The sequence below is a fragment of the Pipistrellus kuhlii genome, unplaced genomic scaffold (genome assembly GCF_014108245.1).
Source record: "Pipistrellus kuhlii isolate mPipKuh1 unplaced genomic scaffold, mPipKuh1.p scaffold_m20_p_23, whole genome shotgun sequence".
Taxonomy (NCBI): domain Eukaryota; kingdom Metazoa; phylum Chordata; class Mammalia; order Chiroptera; family Vespertilionidae; genus Pipistrellus; species Pipistrellus kuhlii.
Genome location: NW_023425522.1, coordinates 448,780 through 472,937, shown reverse-complemented (window position 1 = coordinate 472,937; position 24,158 = coordinate 448,780). Strand labels below are relative to the sequence as shown.

Here is a 24,158-nt window from a genome sequence, read left to right as displayed (position 1 = left end):
CCTCAACTGCCCTCCCGTGCTGGTCTGGTAACCCCTAACAGCCCTCCCTTGCCAGCCTGGTAGCCCCTAACTGCCTTCACCTGCCATCCTGGTCCCCCACAACTGCCTTCCCCTGCAGGCCTGGTCCCCTCCAACTGTCCTCCCCTTCAGGCCCAGTCACCCCTAACTGCCCTCCCCTGTAGGCCTGATTGCTCCTAACTACCCTCCCTTGCAGGCCTGATGCCTCCCAACTGCCCTCCCCTGCTGGCCTGATCTCCCACAACTGCCCTCCCCTGTTGGCCTGGTCCCTCCCAACTGCCTTCCCCTGCCGGCCATCTTGTAGCAGCCATCTTGTGTCCACATGGGGGTGGCCATTTTTGACCACATGGGGGTGGCCATCTTGTATGTTGGAGTGACGGTCAATCTGCATATTACTCTTTTATTAAGTAGGATTGTGCACCCTTCCCATTACTTACAGGGTCTCCTTTGCTATATGCTTTAGTTCAGGTTCTGCCGAAAGGAGAGCCTGCCCTGGGTGCAGGCAGCTTATTCGAAAGAAAGGTGATTCCAGGGAAGGAACGAGAAGTGAGTTTTTAATGAGTGAGCAGCCAGGGCAGTTCCGCTGGGGACACTGGGAACTGTGTGTCTTGACCACGGGAAGGCTGTGGATTCACCAGGTGCTCACTCCTCTGTTGAGGGCGGTCCCGGCACTAACTGCCCGCGGGGGAGTGGGGAGGGGATTGCTAAGGCAAAGAAGAGAGAGCGGTCTTGGCCTTGACTTTGTTTGGTGATCTACGGCTGCCAGCACACCACCCAACATAGCAAATGCCAGGAGACGCTGTTACTGACTCTGGCTCCAGCGCCGGCTGGCACAGCGGGGCCGCTCTGGTCCAGGGTCTCTCCTGCGTTACAGTCGTGGTGGCTGGGGCTGAGGGTCTCAAAGGTTGCTTCACGCATCTGCCTGGAGGCTGGTGCTGGCTGTCAGCTGGAACCCTCTTCATGGCACCCAGCTGCTAATTTTGTTAACATTTTGTGTCTTTTTAAATGTTTTCTTCAGCCATGCCAGGGCTGTAAACAGAGTTGCCAGAGGCAGGCCGGGCTACCCAGGAGCAGAAAGGGGCGGAGCTGGCAGAGGGGCAGAGCCTGATGGACAGCCCCCAGGCCTGAGGACCAGGAGGAGAGCCCTCAATGGGAGAGGCGAGAGGGGGAGGGGCATGGTGGGTCTCCAGGTTCGAGGAGGACGGGATCAAAGCCCCAGGGGGTCAGGACAAGCCAGTCAGTCCCCTGGGTTTCCCTCTCCCAGGAGGTCCTTCAAGTTTTCCAGAGGGTGCTTTACCCCAGGACCGTGATGGGCATGGCTTTCTCTTCCTTCCATTCTGGCCCATTCATTCATTCACTCACTCACTCATTCATTCATTTGACTGTTGTTTTCTGTAAGTTGATTTGAGAGAGAGAGAAGGAGACCGAGAAAAACATCGATGTGAGAGAAATATTTACTGGCTGCCTCCTGCCTCAATTCCCAACTGGTGACTGAGCCTGAAACCTGGTTCTGTGCCCTGGCCCAGATTGGAGCTGGGGGCCTGTTGGTGCATAGGTCAATGAGACAACATGTAACTCACTGAGCCACACTGGCCAGGACTATTTTTATTTATTTACTTATTTCATTACTTTAAAAAATATATCATATATTGATTGATTGATTTTTAGAGAGAATGGAGAGAGCAAGAGAAACACCGACAGGAGAAACACGGTCAGTTGCCTCCCACACGCGCCCCAATCAGGTCTGAACCCACAACCCAAGCATGTGCCCTGACGGATCAAACCACAACCTTTATGGCATATGGGACGCCACGCCCACTGAGCCAGCTGGCCAGGTCTTGTGTGGCCCCTTTAAATAGACCCTTTGCCTTTGGAAGCCCCACCCGGGGCCAGCCAGGGACAGAGGTCCCTAACACCAGGCAGCCCTGGTTTGGTCACTCTGTGAGGCTGGAGTGACGGTCAGTCTGCATATTACTCTTTTATTAAGTATTAATAGGATTGTGCACCCTTCCCATTACTTACGGGGTCCCCTTTGCTATATGCTTTCGTTCAGGTTCTGCCGAAAGGAGAGCCTGCCCTGGGTGCAGGCAGCTTATTGGAAAGAAAGGTGACTCCAGGGAAGGAACAGGAAGTGAGTTTTTAATGAGTGAGCAGCCAGAGCAGTTGGTTTGCACGTCTGTTTATTTCCCGTCCGGCAGGCACGCCTGACACTAGCCAGCCCTGTGCCGGGCCGATGCAGCTGAGAGATAGGCGGTGACCCCGCAGACGCCGTCACCCCGGGCGGTGACAGCCGGCCCTCCGGTCCCCAGCCCTCCACGCCCCGGTGGAGAGCATTGAGATTCAGTTCCAGACGCACCTTCAGACGCACTCGGACTTAATGTTGCGATAGCTCTTCCTCATGTTCCATCCAGTGGGTTCCATTTTCTTCTTGCTTGAGCACATCAGTTAATGTTTTCAAGAATCATTGTTTTCAACAAGTTATTTTTTATTTTATTACATTTTATTACATCCTAACCGTGTCTTCAGGATGTGTTTGATTCTCACACTGCTGGGGCATGGATTCTTCCCACTTCCAGGACTGCGTTCTCCTGCAAATTGTCTGGGTTTTGCCTGGTGACATTGTAGACTTCCCTCTCGTGTGCTGTCCAGTGTGGGTGTCTTTCCGTTCATCCTGCTGGCACTGGCCATCTCTCCTGACCAGCATTCCAGGGCCTCTGCCTCTCAATTCTGGGAAATCCCTGCCCTGCATGCTCGTTTCCTTCAGACTAAGAAACAGAGTGTCCTCTGCATTTTTTTTTTTTTGTACTTTCCATCTTTTCGTCTGCTGTGACCTTCGCGGCAGAGTTCAGGAGGGGCCAACACACAAATGAAAATGCTGTATAAGAAATAGGAATCTGGAAGGCATTGGAGACCTCTTTCCTGAAGAGGCACACTGAGTTCTGGCCTAGTCTGCTTTTTATTTACTTGAATACACATTTTCCCTTTAGCAATGCACTCAGGCAGATCAAAGGAAAAATTTGGTAAACAATGTAAAGATTATCAGACCAGGAAATTGCCTCGAGCCATTGCGCCCACAGCAGGGCAGTTCAGTGCTGATTTCAGCTCTGCTGAACATCAGAGTCCATTGGCCTTCCAATGTTCCTTTTGCACTTTTATGCTAATTGCTGTTTGCTTTAGCTGCATGGTCCTTCTGCACTGCATCCAATAAGCACTCAACTCCGAGCAAGCCCTGGCATTGCTGCTGTGCAGCCCAGTGAGTGGTGCCCCCAATGACTGGATTCCAATTTTCCCAATTCTCTAGCCAGCCTTGAGGGTCAGCATGGCAGCACACTTGTTCTAAATTCCTTTTCTGGTTCCATTACGCCCTGTCCTTGGCTGTCAGTTCTCTTGATTAGGAGTCGGATGCCCATCACTTACGGGGCTCATCTTGGTGTCTGTGGTGCATTCGGCTACGAGTGTCACATCTGTTCCCAGTCCTGCCCCGCTCGGAGGAGCAGACAAGGCCTAAGGCTCTGTGCCTGGGGCTCTCCGCTGCCTCTGGGGTCACAGCCACTGGGACACTGTCTGTCTCCTCAACCCTAGAACCCACACTCCCCCATCTTCACCCTCCAAAACAGACACCATTCTTGGGCCAGGGGTGCGTGTGCACGTGTTGTATGCGCATGTGTGTGCGCGCGTGTGTGTGCGTGCGCATGTGTGCGTGTGTGTGCGTGTGTGCGTGTGTGTGCGTGTGTGCGTGTGCGTGTGTGCGTGTGTGTGCGTGTGTGCGTGTGTGTGCGTGTGTGTGTGCGTGTGTGTGTGTGTGTGTGTGTGTGTGTGTGCGTGTGTGCCTGTGCACATGTGCTGTGGAAAAAGACTCACCTGCCCGGTGGCTCCTGCTGAAGCACCCACACAGGTACCCTTCCGGGGGCCAGGGCTCTCCCTTCGGTTCCCTCTCCCACTCCAGGCCCTGCTCCCTCCCACACTCTCCCTCCAGGGCAGGGCCTTCCAGCTTTAGGGCATCGCACTGGACTGGCCGTCTTTGGGAGGGAGGGGGTTACGAGCTGACTGCCCACCTGCCTCTGGCTGCTCACTCTGCAGCCGCAGGCAGCTCTGAGGGCTGGAGGCATGAGAGTCAGGCCAGCCTGGGCTCCCTTTCTCGGCTTCCATGTTCACAGCGTGACGATGAGCTGGTTTCTGCCTCACCTCACAGAGATGTAGGAAGGTCAGTGACGGGATAACGTGTCGGCACATGCTCAGTAAACACAGGTCCTTCCCCTGCTTCCATTCCCTTTCCATTTGCTGTGCTGTCCTGAGCCTGGGGTGCAGTGTGGCTCAGGCAGCGGGCGCTGAGGGGCCGGGGTGGGGGGTGGAAGGGTGAGGGGTCTGGCTGGGAAGCTGTGAGGACTCTGGGTGGGGGAGGCCAGTGAGGGCTCTGGGGAGGAAAGGGCGCTGGGCTGGGAGGTGTACCGGGTGCAGGTGAGGCGAGTGTGGGGTGCTGGAGCAGATGGCGGCATGCCTCGTTAGGGTGGGCAGTCAGGGACTAAGTGCCTGCGGGGCCAGAGATGACAGGACGGTGTGCGCCCTGGGCCATGGAGGGGTGGGGACAAGTCTCCTGGCAGCAGTGACAGGACACTGGTGCCAAAGCTCTGTTTACTTTGCCAGCCAGGACTGCCACCAGCCCAGGCCAGGCTCCGACAGAGGAGGGTTACAAAGGGCCCTGACAGCACTGCCCGCCAGCAGAGTGTGTGCGAGGCTGCAGCGGGCCCCCGCGGTCTGCACAGAGTGCCTGGCGAAGGAGGAAGACAGGAAGCGTGGCTGGGACCCCGCAGCAGTGAGGCCTCCGTGGGTGCGAGACCCAGGTCTTCAGTCCTGATTCTCCCACATATTTTGCTAGTTTAGGTGGGAGTTAAGGCTGATGTGATTCAGCCATTAACTCAGCCGTCATTAGCTCCGGTCCCCTCTGCACGCAGCCCAGGCCCTGCCCACAGAACGCACGGGGCTCACAAAGAGATGCCAGTAATGCGAACGCAAGCTTGGGACCCTAACACAAGCACGTCTGGTCCAGGAGCTCCAGAATTGGCCGTCTGGCGCCACCCCGTGGCCATGAATGTGAACTGCACTGCCCATCTTTCCACAAAAGAAAAGGCATTGGGGAGAAAACCCTGCTGTCTGCTCTCCGTCCGGCTTCCAGCTGGTAAACACTGTGGTCCTTTGGGATCCAGCCTATGGATCCAAGCCAGTTTTGCTGAACCTAATCAAGGATTTAAAACAGAATAAAAATCCATTTAAGTCGCCAAAAGGCCATTGCAGGACAGATGGCCTGGTCTCTATTCCCACGCGTGTCCTTCAGTCATTTCCTAACGGCCCAGCCTGGCCTGTGAGGGGCGCAGCTTCGGGCTCCCTCTGGAGGCCCAGCCCCTAGACAGGCAGCTCTGGATAAAAACCTGCAAATGCAGCTGCTGACACAGACCACCCCTATTCCAGCAATGGTGCACGGCTTGGGGGGCAGGTCAGAGGTCGGGTTGGTACAGGAAGCCTTCCAGAAACAGAAGTAAATGCCTGTGCCAAGCAAGGAGTCAGGGAGGGGGCGGCTGTGGAGGGTCTTCCTCGAGGCGGAGGGGCCTCCCCTTATCTTCATGCCACCGGGTCAGGCTCAGCCAGGACGGCCAGTCCGCACCACCTCAGGCTCAGAGGCGAGCTTTGTCCCTTAAGGCCTGGAGGGTGGTGGGTGGCTCAGGTTTGTGTGCTCGGACCCTGCAGGCTGGAGGCTGGTCCTCAGCTCAGACCCACACCGGGCGCCCTGCCCGCAGCGGGGGAGGGCAGAGGTGGTCTAGGGCACATGTGTCAAACACAAGGCCAGCGGGCCAAATCCGTCCCGCCAGGCCTTGCAATGTGGCCCGCACCGCGCTGTCATCACTGCACTCCGCTGCGTTTCCATCACAATGACAGTTTATGACTGTTCAGTAAACCATTCGGCCCGCGATTTAGGCTGGATTTTAGATTTTGGCCCCTTCTCTGATTGAGTTCGACACCCCTAGTCAAGGGGAAAGTGACCAGATTTTAACATTGGTAAAGCGGGGGCGGGGCGGAGGGGGGCAGGGGCCAGGTGTTCTTGATTAAAACTTTGGTCTATATTATATTATAAATTATTATATACATATTGCTTAAAAACACAGTAAGTAGGGACATAATTACATGAACATATTTTATTGTTAGTTTATAAATTAAATTAATTTGATTGTTATAAAGTAACTATATTTTAAAAATTATTTTAATTTTAATCCTATATTTCTTTCTAAATAATAACAATCCTAACTTGTATTATTTTTCCTCTGAATTTGCTGTAATGTAAGTCATAAGTGTCACTTTCAAGGCCAGCGCTAGACTTTTTGCCGCCACTATAAAATATAAATAATATGAGTACTGTCTGCTAAATTCAAGAAAATTTATGTATTTGTAAAATAAATAAATAAATTACTTACCTAAATTATCTGACTAGCTGATTTGTAATGGCATCACTTGTTTAACTAGCTTACTAGCACGCAGTACGATGTGTATGTGTATCGTCTGAGAGGCAGTTAGTTACAAAATGTTTTCTTCGTTGCCAATCCCAAAAAATGCCATTGTTCATTAAGTCCAAACAATGGTGGTCGAATTCTAACCACTGATCAACAATGAGAACTTTGATAAGCAGTTCTCGATAATCAGTTCTCAACAATTATTTGTTATTATTAAAGTTTAACATTATAAAATTAACAAAAATAATATAAAACTCATATCCTGACTAAATAGCCACATGGCCGCCAGAAACCATCTATTCCCTTCCCGTTCTCCCACCGTTCCCTAGCTTGTTGTGAGTTCTTTCCAAAAATCGGGACTTTTTAAAAACGCCACGGGACAAGGGACAGATTGTTAAAAATCAGGGCTGTCCCGCCAAAAGCGGGACGTCTGGTCACCTTAGTCCAGGGGGACCGGGGGAGGGCAGAGGTGGTCTGGGGGGACCCGAGCATTGATCTTCCCTTCTTCCCCAGCCATCACCGTCCCCGCGGCTCCTGCCCCCAGAGGCAGGGGTGCCGTTTACAAACCGTGTCCACCCGCATCCTGCCCTCCTTTCCCCCCACGCCCCGCCTCCGGCTGGTTGGGGGCCCCCAGCTCTGCAGGACCCTCCCCACTGTCATCTCCCCATTCCTGTCGGGCCGGGTCCCCAACACCTGCCTCAGGCGGAGACCCCGCCCGGCGAGACTGCTTCTCCCACGGACTGGACCCTGGGTTCTGGTTCAAGGTTGAGGCCAGTAGGCAGAGTGTGGCTGGCCCCCTCCCGGTGCCAGGCCCAAGGAGGAGGCCGAGGTCACCCAGACACTGGTCAGCGTCCCGGAGCGGCAGGGGGAGCCCGGTGCCTGGCCGTGGTGCTGGGCGGGATGAGTGTGAAATGGACCCAGAGAAGGGAAGGAAGTGCACTAAGCCTTTCCGCCTAAACCCGAAACCCGGCCACCTGGAGCCGCCCCCTCCCGGGATCCACTGTCAGCTCAATCAATATCCACCACGGAGTCAAGACAGGCTCTTCAATCAGTGGTGCTGGGCAAAGTGGACAGACACATGCAAAAAAGTGAAACTAGACCACCAACTTACACCACACACAGAAATAAACTCAAGATGGAGAAAGGACTTAAATATGAGTAGGGAGACCACAAACAACCCAGAAGAATCCATGGGCAGCAAAATCTCAGACATCTCTCCCAACAGTAGGTTAACCGATACAGCTCCAACGGCAAAGGACACTAAGCAGGAAATAAACAAGTGGGGCTACATCAAAATAAAAGCTTCTGCGCAAAAACGGAACCACCAACAAAACAAAGAGGGAGCCCACTGTATGGGAGAACGTATTTGCCAATGATCCATCTGATAAAGGGTTCATTTCCCCAAATATATAAGGAACTCGTGCAATTAACAAAAGGAAGACAAACAATCCAATGGAAAAATCTCTGAAGTGGGCGTACACATGGCCAAGAGACATGGAAAATGCTAGAAGTCTCTGAAGTTATTCAGGAGAAGCCAGGCAACCTTCCCTAAATGCAAACCCGATCACCCCACTCTCCTTCACCAAACTCTTATGGCTTCCCGGTCTCCTAGGGAGGCCCAGGTCTTCCCCACAGATGGGGGGTGGACCTGTTTGCCTTGTAGCTCCACCTCACACCTCTCCCTGGTTCCTGAGTCTCAGAAGCATGCTCTCTCCCAGCGGGTCTCATTTAGCACGTGCTGTCTTCTCACTGAGTGTAAGTTCTCCCACCCTGGTCTGACTAACGCCTATACTTTCTTTAGAGCTTAGTTTTGAGGAGGAAAAGGGGCCACATGCGGACCTGACTGGCTCAGAGGAAGCCTGTGTGGCAGGCCTGCAAGCTTAGGACCTAAAATAGCCACAAAGGTTTAGTTAAAACTTTTTAACTAAAAGCAGTTTATGGTGGGTAGTCATGTCCTACACCAGTATCTTCCCTGACAAAGGTCAAACTTTAGCCTCACTGAGCCTGTCTATTGTCTTTTTGCATCTATGATAGCATGTCTTTGGAATATCAACGGAATTTTCCTTGTCCTGGACCCTCTCAAAGCACAGGCGCCATTCTGCAGACTATAAACCCCCTCGTTGTTCCTGAGTTCATTGCTTACTGTTAACTGTCATATATCCACCACGTGAAAGAAGTGTGTAAAGCCCGGCCAGACTGGCTCAGGGGTTGAGCATCAACCTATGAACCAGAGGTCATTCCTGGTGAGGACATATGCCTGGGTGTGGGCTCAATGCCCAGCATGGGGCATGCAGGAGGCAGCCTATCAATGATTCTCTCTCATCACTGATGTTTCTCTCTCTCTCTCTCTCTCTCTCCCTTCCTCTCTGAAATCAATAAAAATATATTTTGAGCCCTAGCTGGTTTGGCTTAGAGCAGCGTTTTTCAACCGCTGTTCCGCGGCACTGTTGCCTGGTGTGCCGCAGGTGCAGACAAGACAAGAATTTTATAATTTTTCACTATTTTGTTTACTTAATATTTCATAATAAAGTAATTATAAAATACTTTCTTTGTGTTTATTTGAATCCTATTCAAGAGAATTACTTTATATATAGTCAATATAGGCACAGAGTTAAATTTTTTAAAATTTTCTAATGGTGGTGTGCCTCGTGATTTTTTTCATGAAACAAGTGTGCCTTTGCCCAAAAAAGGTTGAAAAACACTGGCTTAGAGGATAAAGTGTAGGCCTGCAGATCTAAGGGTCCCCAGTTGGATTCCTGTCAAGGGCATATGCCTGGCTATGGGCTTGATTCCCAGGAGGGGGCCTGTAGGAGGCAACCAATCAATAATTCTCTCATCAATGATGTTCCTATCTTTCTCTCCCTTCCTCTCTGAATCAATAAAAATATTTTTTCTTTTTTTTTCTTTCTTTTTTTTAGGTTTTAACAAATCTTTATTGTTCAGATTATTACAATTGTTTCTCCTTTTTCCCTCCATAGCTCCCCTCCACCCGGTTCCCACCCCACCCTCTGCCCTTATCACCCCCACACTGTCCTTGTCTATAGGTGTACGATCTTTGTCCAGTCTCTTCCTGCACCCCCCCATGTTCCTTTCCCCCTAGAATTGTCAGTCCACTCCCTTTCTATGCCCGATTCTATTATATTCACCACTTCATTCTGTTCATCAGATTTTTTATTCTCTTGATTTTTAGATTCACTTGTTGGTAGATAGGTATTTGTTGTTCATAATTTTTATCTTTTTCTTCTTCTTTCTCTTCTTAAAGAATAACTTTCAGTATTTCATTTAATTCTGGTTTGGTGGTGATGAACTCCTTTAGCTTTTCCTTATCTGTGAAGCTCTTTATCTGACCTTCAATTCTGAATGATAGCTTTGCTGGGTAGAGTAATTTTGGTTGTAGGTTCTTGCTATTCATCACTTTGAATATTTCTTGCCACTCCCTTCTGGCCTGCATAGTTTCTGTTGAGAAATCAGCTGACAATCGTATGGATGCTCCCTTATAGGTAACTGTTTTTCTCTTGCTGCTTTTAATATTCTCTTTTTTGTCTTTTGCTCTTGGCATTTTAATTATGATGTGTCTTGATGTGGTTCTCTTTGGATTCCTTTTGTTTGGGGTTCTGTGCATTTCCTGGACTTGTAAGTCTATTTCTTTCATCAGGTGGGGGAAGTTTTCGGTCACTATTTCTTCAAATAGGTTTTCTGTATCTTGCTTGCTCTCTTCTTCTGGGACCCCCATAATTCTGATGTTGATATGTTTGAGGTGGTTCCAGAGGCTTCTTACACTATCTTCAACTTTTTGGATTCTTTTATTCTTTCTTTCTTTTTTTTCTTTTTTTTTAATAAATATATTCTTATTGATTTTTCACAGAGAGGAAGAGAGAGGGATAGAGAGTTAGAAACATCGATGAGAGAGAATCATTGATCAGCTGCCTCTTGCACACCTCCCACTGGGGATGTGCTTGCAACCAAGGTACATGCTCTTGCCCAGAATTGAACCCGGGACCTTTCAGTTCCCAGGCCGACGCTCTATCCACTGAGCCAAACTGGTCCCAGCTGGATTCTTTTTTTCTTTTTTCTTTTCCAGTTGAGTGTTTTTTGCTTCTTTGTATTCCAAATCTTTGACTTAGTTTCTGCAATCCTCTAGTCTGCTTTTAGGTCTCTGTATAATTTTTTTTTTTTTTCAGTCAGTGTATGCTTAATATCTAGTTGATCCTTTTTCATACCCTCCAGGGTCTCATTAAATTTATCAGCCTTTTCTAGAAAATTCTTGAAAAACCTTATAACCATGGCTTTGAACTCTATATTCAATCATTTACTTTCCTCCATTTCCTTCATTTGTGGCCTGCCTCTTTGTCTCTGCATTTTAGCTGCTTCCCTGAGTTGATGGAGTGGCTTTGTGTGCTAGGTGTCCTAGCAGGGCCCAGTGGCTCAGCCTCCCCAGTTACCTGAGGTGGACACTCTTGGTGTGCCCCTTTGTGGGCTGTATGTGCAATCTTGTTGTAATTAAGCCTAGATTGTTGTTAGAATCACTGAGGGGAGTTGACCTCCAGGCCAATTGGCTACAAGGATCAGCTGTGTCTCCACTGAGAGAGCTTCTGTGCTCGGCTTAGATGGGGCAGAGTCTCAGAGCGGAGCAGACAGCCTTGGTTTCCAGTCAGCCCCGCCCTATGAGGCCCCTGGGTCTCAGTGTCCCGCAGCAATGGCTGCCTGCACCTCTGAGAGAAGGCTGCCCTCAAATTTCACCCATTGCCAGACAGTCCAGTTTCTCCCCAAATGAATCTGGTACCCAAAGTCTCACCCGGAGCTGGACTTCAGTGCAGTCGGGAGGTTTTGTTTCCCTCCCGAACGAGAAAGCTAGCTGTACACTTGCTGCCCGCCCTCTCCAAGAGCCTCAAGTAAGCCAGCCACACACTCAGCTGCCTGCACTTTCCGCACGCGCAGGTCTCTGCACCTCTGTCCTCCACAGCTCCTTTGGGTCTCAGTGTCCTTTTATCTTTTCTTCTAGTTGTAGAATTTCCTCTCAGCCAGCTTTCCGGTTGCTGTTTTGAAATTGTTGTTCAAGGCAGTAGTATACGTGTTTACCTATGCTGCCATCTTGGTTTCTCAATAAAAATATATTTTAAAAAGTGTTTTGAAAAAGAGAAGTATATGTCTATTATTTTGCTTTTTATCAATTCCCAGATGTTTCCCCACTTTGCTTTCTTTAGCCTCCCTAATCTATTACCAGTGGATTTCACATAACCCACATTCATTTCCTCTTTTGATTGTAATGCATAAAATAAGATGCAAAACTGCCATTCTCTGGAGCATTATCTCAATCCCTTAAGATTTTGCTTCCTGGCAATTGTTGACAGTTTGACTCAAACTCCCAAAAATTCTTAACAGATTTGAATTTTTCTTACATTGACAATTTGTGTCATTTCCTTGAGAATGTCTTCCCTCTTGTTCCCAGGCTAGGTCAGTTTCCTTCACTGCATGACCTTACAGAACCTTGTTTCACTCTTTCAGAGCACTAGCCCCCTTTTCTAGGGTCTTTATTTGCCCATTATCTGCAGGGGGGAAGGACAATGACTGTTTTCACTCCACAGTGTATCTCTAGTGCCTCGCACAGCACATTGTAGATGCTCAGTAAGTATATGTTGGATGACATTTTAAAATGCATGTCTTCTCAGACCCTACTATGCATCAATTCTTGTGTGTGGACCTTGAGAAGGAAGATGCCTATTAAGAAGGGCTCCAGCCAGGACCAGTTTGGCTCAATGGATAGAGCGTCGGCTTGGAGACTGAAGGGTCCCGGGTTCGATTCCGGTCAAGAGCATGTACCTTGGTTGCAGGCATATCCCTGGTAGGGGGTGTGCAAGAGGCAGCTGATCGATGACTCTCTCATCGATGTTTCTAACTATCTCTCTCCCTTCCTCTCTGTATAAAATCAATAAAATATATATTTTTTTTTAAAAAAAAAGGGCTCCAGTGGCTAACTGGGCTAACATTTAATAACAGAGCCTAAGCAGCCATTTCTACACAGGGCCTTTCTCACCAACTGCACTCAGGGAGAGGCCTGCACTAAGCTGTCTACCTGCAATGTGTTCCTGCCAGCTGAGCCAGCGCCTACAAAGGAGTCCCTGGAATCCTATTTTAACTGTTAGAACTGCGATTTCCTCATCCAATCAGAACTGCATAGCTATAACTCCCCCCGCCCCCTACCCCATCATTTTCTTCATCAACCAATCAGAACAGCTCCATTCTGACCAATCAGGTCAATGCCTTTTGGATCAATCAAACTGTGAGGCTTTAGAGTCCTCATCTGCATGACAATGAACCAATCAGGAATGAGGAGTGTGGACTTCTGTCTATATAAGCCCTCTTGCTCTAAGAGTGTACTCTTTCTTTTCACCAAGACTGAGAACTGTTTGTGGATCCCTTTCCACTGAAGGCAGGGAGGGCTGTGCTTCTTTGGCTAGAGCTGAAAGATAAGAGAAACACCAAAGATGTCTCACCAAAGCTACCACAGAGCAAAGCAGCATGGAACAGTCCAGAGCAGGGCAGAACAGAGCTGTCTAACTGGAGAGGGGCCTGGCCCCAGATTATTTGGACTATTTTCACAGCCGTGCTGTGTCACAATTGAGTTGCTTACACTGAAATTGAGCTATTTGCCTGGAATAAAGTTTCCTTCTTTGCTGCACCTTAAGTAGGGGATTCCTTTGGTGTTTAATTGATGCCATCAACCTTCAGTCGATATGTGTTGGACCCTAAGATGTCCAGAGGTGAGTAAGACAGAAGCTTGATCTCAAGCAAGTCCATGCAGGTTAAAAGCAATGGATATAGTATGGATTATAAAGACAAAGTTCTGCAACAGATAAGAAGCTATATGAGAAGAGCAACATGCCTGAGGAATCAAGTAAAGGGGAAAAAATCAATTCCAAATGGAGAAATCAATTCAATCAACATATATCTTTTTTAAAAATATATGTTTTTATTGATTTTAGAAAGAAAGAAAGAGGGAGAGAAACATCAATGATGAGAGAGAATCATCGATCTGCTGCCTCCTGCAAACCCCTCTTAGGGCATTAAGCCATAACCTAGGCATGTGCCCTGACCTGGAATCCAACGGTGATCTCCTGGTTCATAGGTTGATGCTTAACCATGAGCCACACTGGCAGGCTTATCAACATATATATTGAATGAACACATAGTTCTAAAAGTGTTTTAGGTGGTTGAGGTCATCGTAAGAATTTTACAGGTGCAGAAAACAAGACAGGATGGTCAAATAACCAGCACAAAGTTACATAGCTACTCAGCAGGAGGAAAGAGATGTGAGCACAAGGCTGCCTGTGTCTGTGTTCTACTCACAGGCAAAGGCTCAGGAAGAAGTGGCCATTATGCCCAGCGTGAGTGACAGGGCCAGATGTTGTATCATAAATCAGCCAGCTAGATACACGATGCCTTAATGAGCCAATTAGTTAGGAATCATTTTTTTAAAAATATATCATTGATTTTTAACAGAGAGGAAGGGAGAGGGATGAGAGAGAACCATCGATCAGCTGCCTCCTGCACATCTCCTACTGGGGATGTACCAAGGTACATGCCCTTGATCGCAAAAGAACCTGGGACCTTTCAGTCCTCAGGCCAACGCTCTATCCACTGAGCCAAACTTGTTAGGGCAGGAATCATTTTTATTACACGCGGGTTCAGAGCAGAATATCTCCGTCAAATTTTGAACAACCACAGGAAGGAGTATTCTCTTTTTATATCATTCTAGGTCTTTGTGTAAGTTATTTTTTGCAGACAGCTTTTAACCTTGAGTACATGTCTATACAGACACATATAACCTTGAGTACATATCTATATATAATAGATACCTGGCATGGGAATATTATCAGTATCAGCGTATCAGCCCCTTACGTTAGATGGCTAGCTTGCAAGGTCAGACAGTTAAGTTTATCTTTTCTATTATTTAAGTTAAAAAACAAAGTTATTTTTACAGAGTAAGAGGCAGTCTGAAAATAAGAGTTGATTTATGGAACAAGGGACTAGCAAGAACTAGCAGAGAACATCAAAACCGCAAACAGCAGTTTTCCCACAGGAGGCATCATTCCTCTGCTTCACAGGGATTACGAGGTTGCTTCTTCCTCTGACCACCCTCCCCGTGAATAGAGGGAGGGATTTCGTAGGTGAACAAAAGGAAGAAAGGACCTGCGAGCGGAGGGGGAACCCAGAGCTGTTTCCAAGGAAACAGTAACCGGTTCCCAGGCAGCTGAGATCTCGCGGTGTTTGGCCGGCGGAAGTGACGTCGCCGCGCCCTGGCTTTCCGGCGGCTCGCGGGCGCCCACCCCAGAGCGAGGCTCTTTCCCGCGGGGCCGGCTCGCCCCTCGGAGCGCGGGGAACATGGCCTCGGCGCTGGAGCAGTTCGTGAACAGCGTCCGGCAGCTCTCGGCTCAAGGTGAGGCCGGCGGCCGCAGCGCGCTCTCCGGGCCGGGCCGGGCCGGGCCGGGGCTCGCGGCCCGCGGCCGCCGCGCGCAGGCCCGGGCGGGATCGGGCGCCGCCGAGCGGAGCCGCCCCTCGCGCACCCGGGCTCCTCGGCCTCCGCCGCCCGTGCGCTGGGCTCCCGGGCTCCCGTCCCGGGGCCTCCGGGGCCCGCCCGCACCCCCGGACGCCCCTCGCACCCCGGCGCTGCGCTTGACATTTTGGGGCGGTGACTTCCGTTGGCCGCCGGTGCGGGCGCCCGTTGGTCCCCGCAGCCGCCCCGGCCGCGGTGATTGGTGCCCGGCCGCCCGCCCAGGAGGCCGTCCGCAGCCCCGGCGCCCCCCGCGCCCAGGTTATCCTGCCGAAGGCGGAGGAGCGGTCGCTCGGAGGCTCGGTTTCTAGGGTAGAATTGTGACCGTTATCACTTTGCCCTTAATCTTCATGCTTTCGGGTTCATTCATCTCATCCCTCGATGGAACCCTGGGCTCTGAGTTAAAGCGATTCGTTGCTGGCTGGGAAGGCCCCTTTCACCATCCTGTTTCTCCGTCGGTAAAATAAAAGAAGTCCGCATTTCTTGGAGCGGCGAGGGGTGAGAGGGAGAAGCCGAGTGAAAGCGCCCGTCGTACGGGCGCAGTAAGTGGCTGCTGATTGTGGACGGCCGGGATTGTAAGTTCTAGGAGCTGCGTGACCTTGGGCAAGTCCCCTTTAGCGTCCAGTCTCTCTATCTCCACTTGTCTCTACCTCGCTGCTGTTGTAAGGCGGAACTGTTCTGCCTCAGGTCCCGGATTTTTTATAGAAGTTAGGCTCACAGGCAAGGCCTAGACTTTGAGTCTGTGTGAATGAAGGGGCCGCCATTCATTAGGACACAAACACTTCGTTTCGGCTTTCTGGGCTGCAGGTGCTTAGGTTGGGTTGGGTCCTGCCTCGTTCACTTCGTGTCCAGGCCACGGCATTCCTCTGGCTGCTGAGCACCCAGAGGGCTCACTCGCCTGGAAGCTGTGCCTGCTGCCCTCTCTGCGCAGGACCCGCTCCGCTCCGGGGCAGCTGCGGGCGGAGAGGACGCGGTGCCTGCCCTCCAGCCGCACAGCATCCCTCACGTGGATGAGTATCTGCTTCCTCTGCTCCTTCAGCATTTCTGAACTGGAGCTTCAGTGAAGGGAGAGGGGGTCTCACCGCCACATCTCTGGGCGGCTCATTCAGTGTGCTGTGGCACTTCACTTCCTGTGGACTCTCCCCGGCCCTGCAGTGGTTGACTCTCATGATTTCATAATGGCCCGGCTTTTAAGTCTCAACTCAGCATTGATTATTTAATATTGGGAGGGGGGGAATATGAACTGAAATGCTTATCATTGTAAACTTATTTCAAATAGCAGGCTTAAAGGGGGGCAATCACTAACTGGCAGATGCTGCGGGTTCATACATACCAGTGAGGTCTTTAATAAAGTGATAGTCGGTCTTTCTCAGTTCAACCTGTATTATTGTCTTGACAAATGATTCCTAATATTGTAGATCATGGAAAGACAGGTGTGAGAGCACCTATGGTATGTCTGTTATTAGAATAACCTGTTAAAATTGGTAAGTCTAGTTCACAGTGCCAGTTTGGGCCTAAATAGAATCTATATGTCTGTTGTTATAACATTGTGATATAAAGGAAAGAAAAATAGGCCTTAAGAGAGTCATCAAGCTGCTTGCTGATTTTTAAAAATTAGATATATTTTATTGATTTTTCACAGAGAAAAAGAGGGATAGAGAGAAACATCGATGAGAATCATCGATCAGCTGCCTCCTGCACACCCCCCACCGGGGATGTGCCCTCAAACAAAGTACATGCCCCTGACTGGAATCGAACCCGGGACCTTTCAGTCCGCAGGCCGACACTCTTTCCACTGAGCCAAACCAGCTTCGGCAAGCTGCTTGCTGATTGATTGGCTGTGTAAAAAGATATTAAGCTGGAGAAGGGACCAGAGTTTATGCTGAATTACCTGTTAGCCATGGGAAAGGAGGTAGTGAGGGTCCGGGAAGACAGGGAGACTGTAGAGCAGAGTGAGTCGGGTAGAGGAGGACAGGGGAGAAGTGTGAAGGGAGGAACACCAGCAGCATGGAGAAAAGCAGGTGCAGAGGCATAACGGCGAGAGAATAGGGAGTGTTGGTTGACTTTTGAGCTTGGCATGACCAAAGACGAGGTGTGTGACAGGAAGTACAGGACATACGGCTGGGAGACAGGGACCAGTCACTGGCCTGAAGCATTTGGACTTCTTAAAACCATTGGAGTAATTGGATTGAATTTTTTAAAAATATATTTTATTGATTTTTTACAGAGAGGAAGGGAGAGAGAGAGAGAACGAGCTAGAAACGTCGATGAAAGAGAAACATCGACCAGCTGCCTCCTGCACACCCCCTACAAGGGATGTGCCCCCAACCAATGTACATGCCCTCGACCGGAATCGAACCTGGGACCCTTCAGTTCACAGACCAATGCTCTACCACTGAGCCAAACCGGTTTCGGCTGAATTTTTCATTGTAGAAAGATCACACAGGCGCCAATGTGAAATATGGGCTGGAGGAAAGAGTGGGCATTGATGTAGTTTAGATGAGAAATAAGGATATGGATTAAGTCAGGGGAAGGCGAAAGGAATGGAGTGAGAGACTTAGGGAGTAAAAGGAAACCACCTTTGGTGACTTTGTGGATACAGAGGGAGAGGGACTGGCAGTGACCATATGTGTACGGCTCTGGCACAGAGGGGAATGGAGGGATGGAGAAACTTTCAGGGGGCAGAGGGTGTGGGTGGTCTAGTTCATTTCACTTCTCTGGCCCTTCTCCAGCCTCATCTGAAATGAAGGCAGCAGGAGGGATAATCTGGGCGTTTCTTGTCTGGGATAGGAAGTCTGTTATCCTCCTCTGGGTGGTCAGCGCTGTAACTGAACGAGTGTTATTCCTGTTTTTCAGGGCAGATGACTCAGCTTTGCGAGCTGATCAACAAGAGCGGGGAACTCCTTGCAAAGAACTTATCCCACCTGGACACTGTGCTCGGAGCTCTGGATGTACAGGAGCACTCCTTGGGCGTCCTTGCTGTTTTGTAAGGGAATCTGCTTGGATGCTTGCGCTTTCCAAACTGAACACTGTGCACTTTCTGACGTTATTTTTTGGGGCAGGAAGTAAGCCATGTAAACAACATGGAGTCTTTTTGCACGACTAAAGTCACGTCATAGTAGTTACATTTTACTTACCCCTACTAATCGTTTTTAACTTGTGTTTATATTTATACACATTTTGAAGTTTATTTTTAAAAATGAATGGCCATCTCGCTTGTGGGCACTAGAGTTTGTATGTACCTGGATACTTTTACTCATGTAGTCCATGGGATTGCCCCCATTTCCTGGCTTGGAAATAAAGTAGCAAGAGTGATGAGCATGCATGGTTGTGTGTATTGAGTGTACTTACCAGTGGCCAAAGCAACATTGTTTTGAATTCTCCAACTTTTTATTAAATATATATTTTTATTGATTTCAGAGAGGAGGAGAGAGAAACGTTAATGATGAGAGAGAACCATTGATCAGCTGCCTCCTGCACACTCCCACCAGGGACCCAGCCCACAGCATGTACCCTGAATGGGGATCTGACCGTGGCCTCCGGGTTCATAGGTTGACAGGTTTAAGCTGTTTAAGATCAAGTTAAACAGACTTTAACAAGGAACCCAATTAAATAGACCTTGTTTTAATTGGGTTCCTTGTAACTTTGGGTACCTTACAGTAGAATTATTTTTCTCTTGGTGTTTTAGTATTAAAATTGGGATATTAAAGTTGTTGTGAAAGTTGTAATAATATATATAAAACGAGAACAACTAAGAGTGAGGGTCTGCCCTACCTGGACTGGGATTCCTGAGGCAAAGGTAGGGGTCAAGAAGAGAATTTAAAGAAGAAACTCCGAATGGAAGGGTCTAGGGCAGTGGTCGGCAAACTGCAGCTCTCGAGCCACATGTTGCTCTTTGGCCCCTTTAGTGTTCTAACGCCACTTCTTCATAATAGACTCGCCCCGGCTGAAAACTGACTTCTGCGCATGCACCAGGAAGTTTCCATCGCACTGGACGTGCACGCCTGCAGGTGGTATTTTGTGGAAGAGCCACACTCAAGGGGCCAAAGAGCTGCGTGTGGCTTGTGAGCCGCGCTTTGCCAACCTCAGTCTAGAGCATGGGTGGAGATCCTTTTTTCTGCCAAGGGCTATTTGGATATTTATAACATCATTTGCCAGCCATACAAAATTATCAACTTAAAAATTAGCCTGCTCATCCCTAGTGCCTCGCAGGGCCAGACCAAATGATTTCATGGCCGGGTGTTCCCCGCCCTGGTCTAGAGCTGTGCTCTGCAATACAGTGGCCACTAGTGACATCTGTGTAAATGACTTTTAAAAAGTCAAAGATTCAGTTGCACTAGCCACATTGCAAGTACTCAGTAGCCACATGTGGCTGCTGTGGTAGCACTGCGTTGTGAGGCGAGTCCCGGGGTGCACGTTGCAGAGTGCTCTGGGTGTGCAGGCTGGGAAAGGCGTCTGCTGTCGCTGTCCGCTGAGGAAAAGGACAGAATGCATGCTTCTATCTTTTTTATTTTATTCACTTTAGCATGCGTGTTTTATACACACAAATTCACATTACATGTACAGGATGGGCAAAAGTAGGGCTACAGTTGTGAGTACACAAAACAGAGCTGCTTCTTGTGTTTAAGTAAAAGGAAACCTGAAAAGAGCCCTGCCCTCGTTTCTGTGTGCCCGGATTTGAATTATGCTCTTCCATTATTAGGTATGGCGTCCCAAGTTTTTATTCGTAAGCTGGACGTGACAATGCCTTATTAACTTATTGTGAAGCCCTGGTGAAATTGATTCAGACATACTTGATAATGGGGAAGTACAATGACAGGTGATGTTAAGTCAAGTAATACTGAACTGGATAGAAGTACAAATTGAAAGATTTTAGAGAAATTGTGAATTAGTTTCAAGAGTTCATTTTTTTACTAAAAAGAAGAGCTTGAAGTTGACTTGTAAGTGCCTCAGTGGTGGTAGCTTATGTGATCTCTTCCCCAAAACCTATCTTTGAACCTTCCCTCCCCCCATCCTCCCAATTGTTTATTGTGGGCATCATGAGTCCTCCCTCTTCCCAGCACCTCCAGTTCATCCTGTCCTGCTTATCAGAAAGTGTTTTCTCCCAGAGGGACCATACACCGCCCGCACCTGGCCATAGCCTTCTGTCCATCGCTCTAGTTCCTTGTTCTGCCGAGCCTGTTACATTCAGGGCGGGAACAGCAATAACTGGCTTTTAAGTTGAATAAATAATCCTGACCACATTGGAACTGAAAAGAAAAATATTATTTTAAAGTTTATATTGAGTTCCTTTACAAATACTAGGAAGACCTGATATTTGGCCTCATTTAATGGAATTTTTCTTTTTTTCTTTAATTTTTTTTTTTTTTTTATTGATTTCAGAGAGGAAGGGAGAGAGAGAGATCAAAACATCTATGATGAGAGAGAATCATGGATCGGCTGCCTCTTGCAAGTCCCCAACTGGAGATAGAGCCCACAACCCGGGCATGTGACCTTGACCGAAACTGAACCTGGGACCTGTTAGTTTGAAGGCCAACACTCTATCCACTGAGTCAAATGGCTAGGGCTGGACTTTTTCAAAAGCTGTTCTTTTCTAAGCATTTTTAAAACATCTATGTTCTGTCTTGATTGTGCAAACAAACAATACAGACCATGAAAATCTCATAGATCCTGTTCTTAATTTTTAAAAATACTGAGACACATTTAATTCACAGAGCATTGAAGGTAGGATGGATTTCTGACCTCAGTTGCTTCTACTTTTTCACCCTGTGAAATATCAAGATAAATTGATTTTTTCCCTTTATTCCAGATTTGTGAAGTTTTCTATGCCCAGTGTTCCTGACTTCGAAACATTATTCTCACAGGTTCAGCTTTTTATCAGTACTTGTAATGGGGAGCACATTCGATATGCAACAGACACGTGTAAGCTAAACTGCATTTTGCTATTTTCCATTGAATGTATTTTGCCTGTCTGGTCGTTTATATTTTTAATATTTTGTTATTGTATCTAGTTGCTGGGCTTTGCCATCAGCTGACAAATGCCCTTATGGAAAGAAAACAGGTAAGCAATGTTATTCAAGTGTTTGTAGTTCTGTTATAACACACTAGAGGCCAGGTGCACAGATTCGTGCACCGGTGGGACCCCTCAGCCTGGCTGTGCCCTCTCGCAATCTGGGACCCTCAGGGGATGTCGGACTGCCAGTTTCGGCCCAGTCCCTGCAGGCCAGGGCAAAGGCCCCCACTGGTGCGTGCACCGGGCCTCTAGTATACATAGATCTTTGGTTAATCTCTTCCTGCCCTCCCCGCAACCCATTTCTCTCTAAGATTCATCAGTCTGTCCCATGTTTCCAAGCCTGTGAGTTGAGCAACTGTCCCCTGGTGGTCGGTGCGACAGTCGCTTAGGTTTTTATATATCGAGTCTAGTAATAATTAATGTCGTTTTTAAACATTCGTTTAAAATCTTGCTTGGTGTTGACTTGTATTGACATAACCTTCAAACACATGGTATCTACAGAACGTGTGAAGTGCAATTAACAAGTTTTGCTTGAAAAAGTTTGTGTTTGGTTTGGTTTTTGTTGCAAAACTAGGGCTAAGAAGATGGCGGATGAAGAGCATATCATGCTCTGCATGCTTTACGAGTTCCAATTAGGAAGAAAAGCAAGTGAGGCTGCAAAAAACATCTGTAGTGTTCTTGGTCAAGATGCAGTTAGCGCCAGAAAATGCCAGCGTTGGTTTGAGAAATTTCGCGAGGGAAATTTTTCGTTAGATGACAAGAGTGGTCGAGGCCGTGTGTCCAATTTTGATCAAGAAGCTCTTCAAGCTCTTTTGGTGCAAAATCCTCAAATTACCCAACAAGAGCTTGCGACAACTTTAAATTGTTCACAAAAACAATTTCCAATCAATTGCGTGCACTTGGCAAAGTCCAAAAGTTTGGAAAATGGGTTCCTCATGAGTTGACCGACAACAACCGTAATCAAAGAGTCACAATTTGCAGTTCGCTCCTCTCTCGTCAAAACCGTTTGCCGTTTTTAGAGCAAATTGTTACCGGAGATGAAGAATGGGTGCTGTATGTTGATTTGAAAAGGCGGCCTCAATGGTTGGACAAAAATGAGGCTCCGCAGCCCACGCCAAAACCTGACTTGCATGCGAAAAAAGTGATGATGTGTGTTTGGTGGAATTTTAAAGGAATTCTTCATTATGAACTTTTACCATCTAACCCACATGTGTCAAACACAAGGCCCGCGGGCCAAATCCGTCCCGCCAGGCCTTGCAATGTGGCCCACACCGCGCTGTCATCACTGCACTCCGCTGCGTTTCCATCACAATGACAGTTTATGACTGTTCAGTAAACCATTCGGCCCGCGATTTAGGCTGGATTTTAGATTTTGGCCCCTTCTCTGATTGAGTTCGACACCCCTAATCTAACCAAACCATTACAAGTGCAGTGTATAGTGCCCAATTGGAAAGGTTAGCCCAAGCTTTAAGAGAAAAAGAACCTGCGCTGATTAATCGGAAGGGCGTAATTCTTCACCACGATAACGCACGACCGCATACTGCAAGAATCACTGCTGAAAAACTGCGCCAGTTGGAATGGGAAGTTCTCCCTCAACCTGCATATTCTCCTGATATTGCCCCTTCCGATTACCATTTGTTTCGTTCTTTGCAAAACTTTCTTCTTGGAAAAAAATTTAATAATGAAGAATGCCTCAAAAATGCATTGACCGAATTTTTTGCATCAAAATCACAAGAATTTTACAACAGAGGGATTAAAATGCTTCCTGAGCGTTGGGCACAAGTAGTAGAAAACAACGGCAACTATATTGTTGATTAAATTTTGTTGTATTGTTTAAATAAATTCGATTTAAAAAAGTATTATAAAACGACATTAATTATTACTAGACCTGATATATAGAAGATATCTAGCTTAGACAGTGAACTAATTTGTTAAGGTTCCAGGTTAGTACTAAGAGCCCTACCACTTAGATGTAGGTGGTCACTTCATAGCATTTGTGGTAAGGACAGCTAGTCCCTCTGCAGGTGTAGACTCCAGTGCAGGGAGAGGCCAGCCTCTGAGCCTGCAGCCAGGGGTGATGGTTTGGGAGCTCCTGATCTAGTGTCCTTTGCGTGGTAATATGCTGGGTTTTGTGCTAAAACTTTATATACTTTTTATAAAAATATATATTTTATTGATTTTTTTACAGAGAGGAAGGAAGAGAGAGAGAGTTAGAAACATCGATGAGAGAGAGTCATCGATCAGCTGTCTCTTGCACTCCCCCCACCGGGGACATGCCCGCAACCCAGGTACATGCCCTTGACCTGAATCGAACCCGGGACCCTTCAGTCCGCAGGCCGACGCTCAATCCACTGAGCCAAACCGGTTTCGGCAAACTTTATACACTTTTAATTGTAACATAACTTTAGCTTTATAAAGAGTTGCAGGAATATTGTAAACAATTCCATATACCCTGCACCCAGGTTCTCCAGACATTAATATCTTACACAAGGTGCTTATCCTTCTCTCTCTCTTTTCCTGAGCCATTGGAAAGTAAACCGCAGAGAGGATGGCCCTTGAGTGTTGCCTAAAAAATAGGACATTGTCTTATATAACCACAATACAAAGATCAACCTCAGGAGATGAGCATTGACATAATTCTTTAGCATATATGCTAACCTTATTCCCGTTTGCCAATAGTTTTATTTATTTATAACAAAAGAAAATCTCAGTTGATGGTTTGTGCTACATTGTCACACAACTTTTATTTCCTTTAATCTGGAACAGTTATTTGGTCTTTCTTTAATTTTATGATATTGACACAAGTTACAATTTGGGTGTTTCTTTTTGATTTGGAATTGAACTTCAAGACTAGTTGTTTGAAGGAGACTGAAACAGAAATAAGCAGTTGGTGTTTTTTAGAACTGAGTAAGTGGTGGTTTGAAAGAGAGTGTTACAAAAGCGGCCAACAGCCTTTACTGAAAAACCATTTACGGTTATTCAGCACTTTAGTCACATCTCCTGTCCTGAAACTGACTGTACCTTCCTTGAAACTCAGTCTTGTTATTTATAATCAGATCTCTTTATAACTGGTCAT

General features: G+C 47.9%; 1 protein-coding gene across 7 annotated transcripts in view; it reads left to right on the top strand.

Moving 5' to 3' along the window:
* The first annotated feature begins 14,795 nt into the window (after window positions 1–14,795).
* Window positions 14,796–24,158, top strand: part of COPS3 (COP9 signalosome subunit 3) — a 32,854-nt gene continuing 23,491 nt past the window's right edge. For 4 of the 7 annotated variants that reach the window (XM_036451894.2, XM_045586440.1, XM_036451892.2 and 1 more), the window contains exons 1-4: window positions 14,796–14,955; window positions 17,926–18,055; window positions 20,879–20,991; window positions 21,081–21,130. In XM_036451894.2, the coding sequence (XP_036307787.1) occupies window positions 14,901–14,955; window positions 17,926–18,055; window positions 20,879–20,991; window positions 21,081–21,130 (348 nt within the window). In that variant the 5' untranslated portion in view covers window positions 14,796–14,900. Of the gene's footprint in view, window positions 14,956–17,920; window positions 18,056–20,878; window positions 20,992–21,080; window positions 21,131–24,158 lie in introns of those variants that run through there. The other 3 variants (XM_036451895.2, XM_036451897.2, XM_036451896.2) reach the window with 3 other exon arrangements.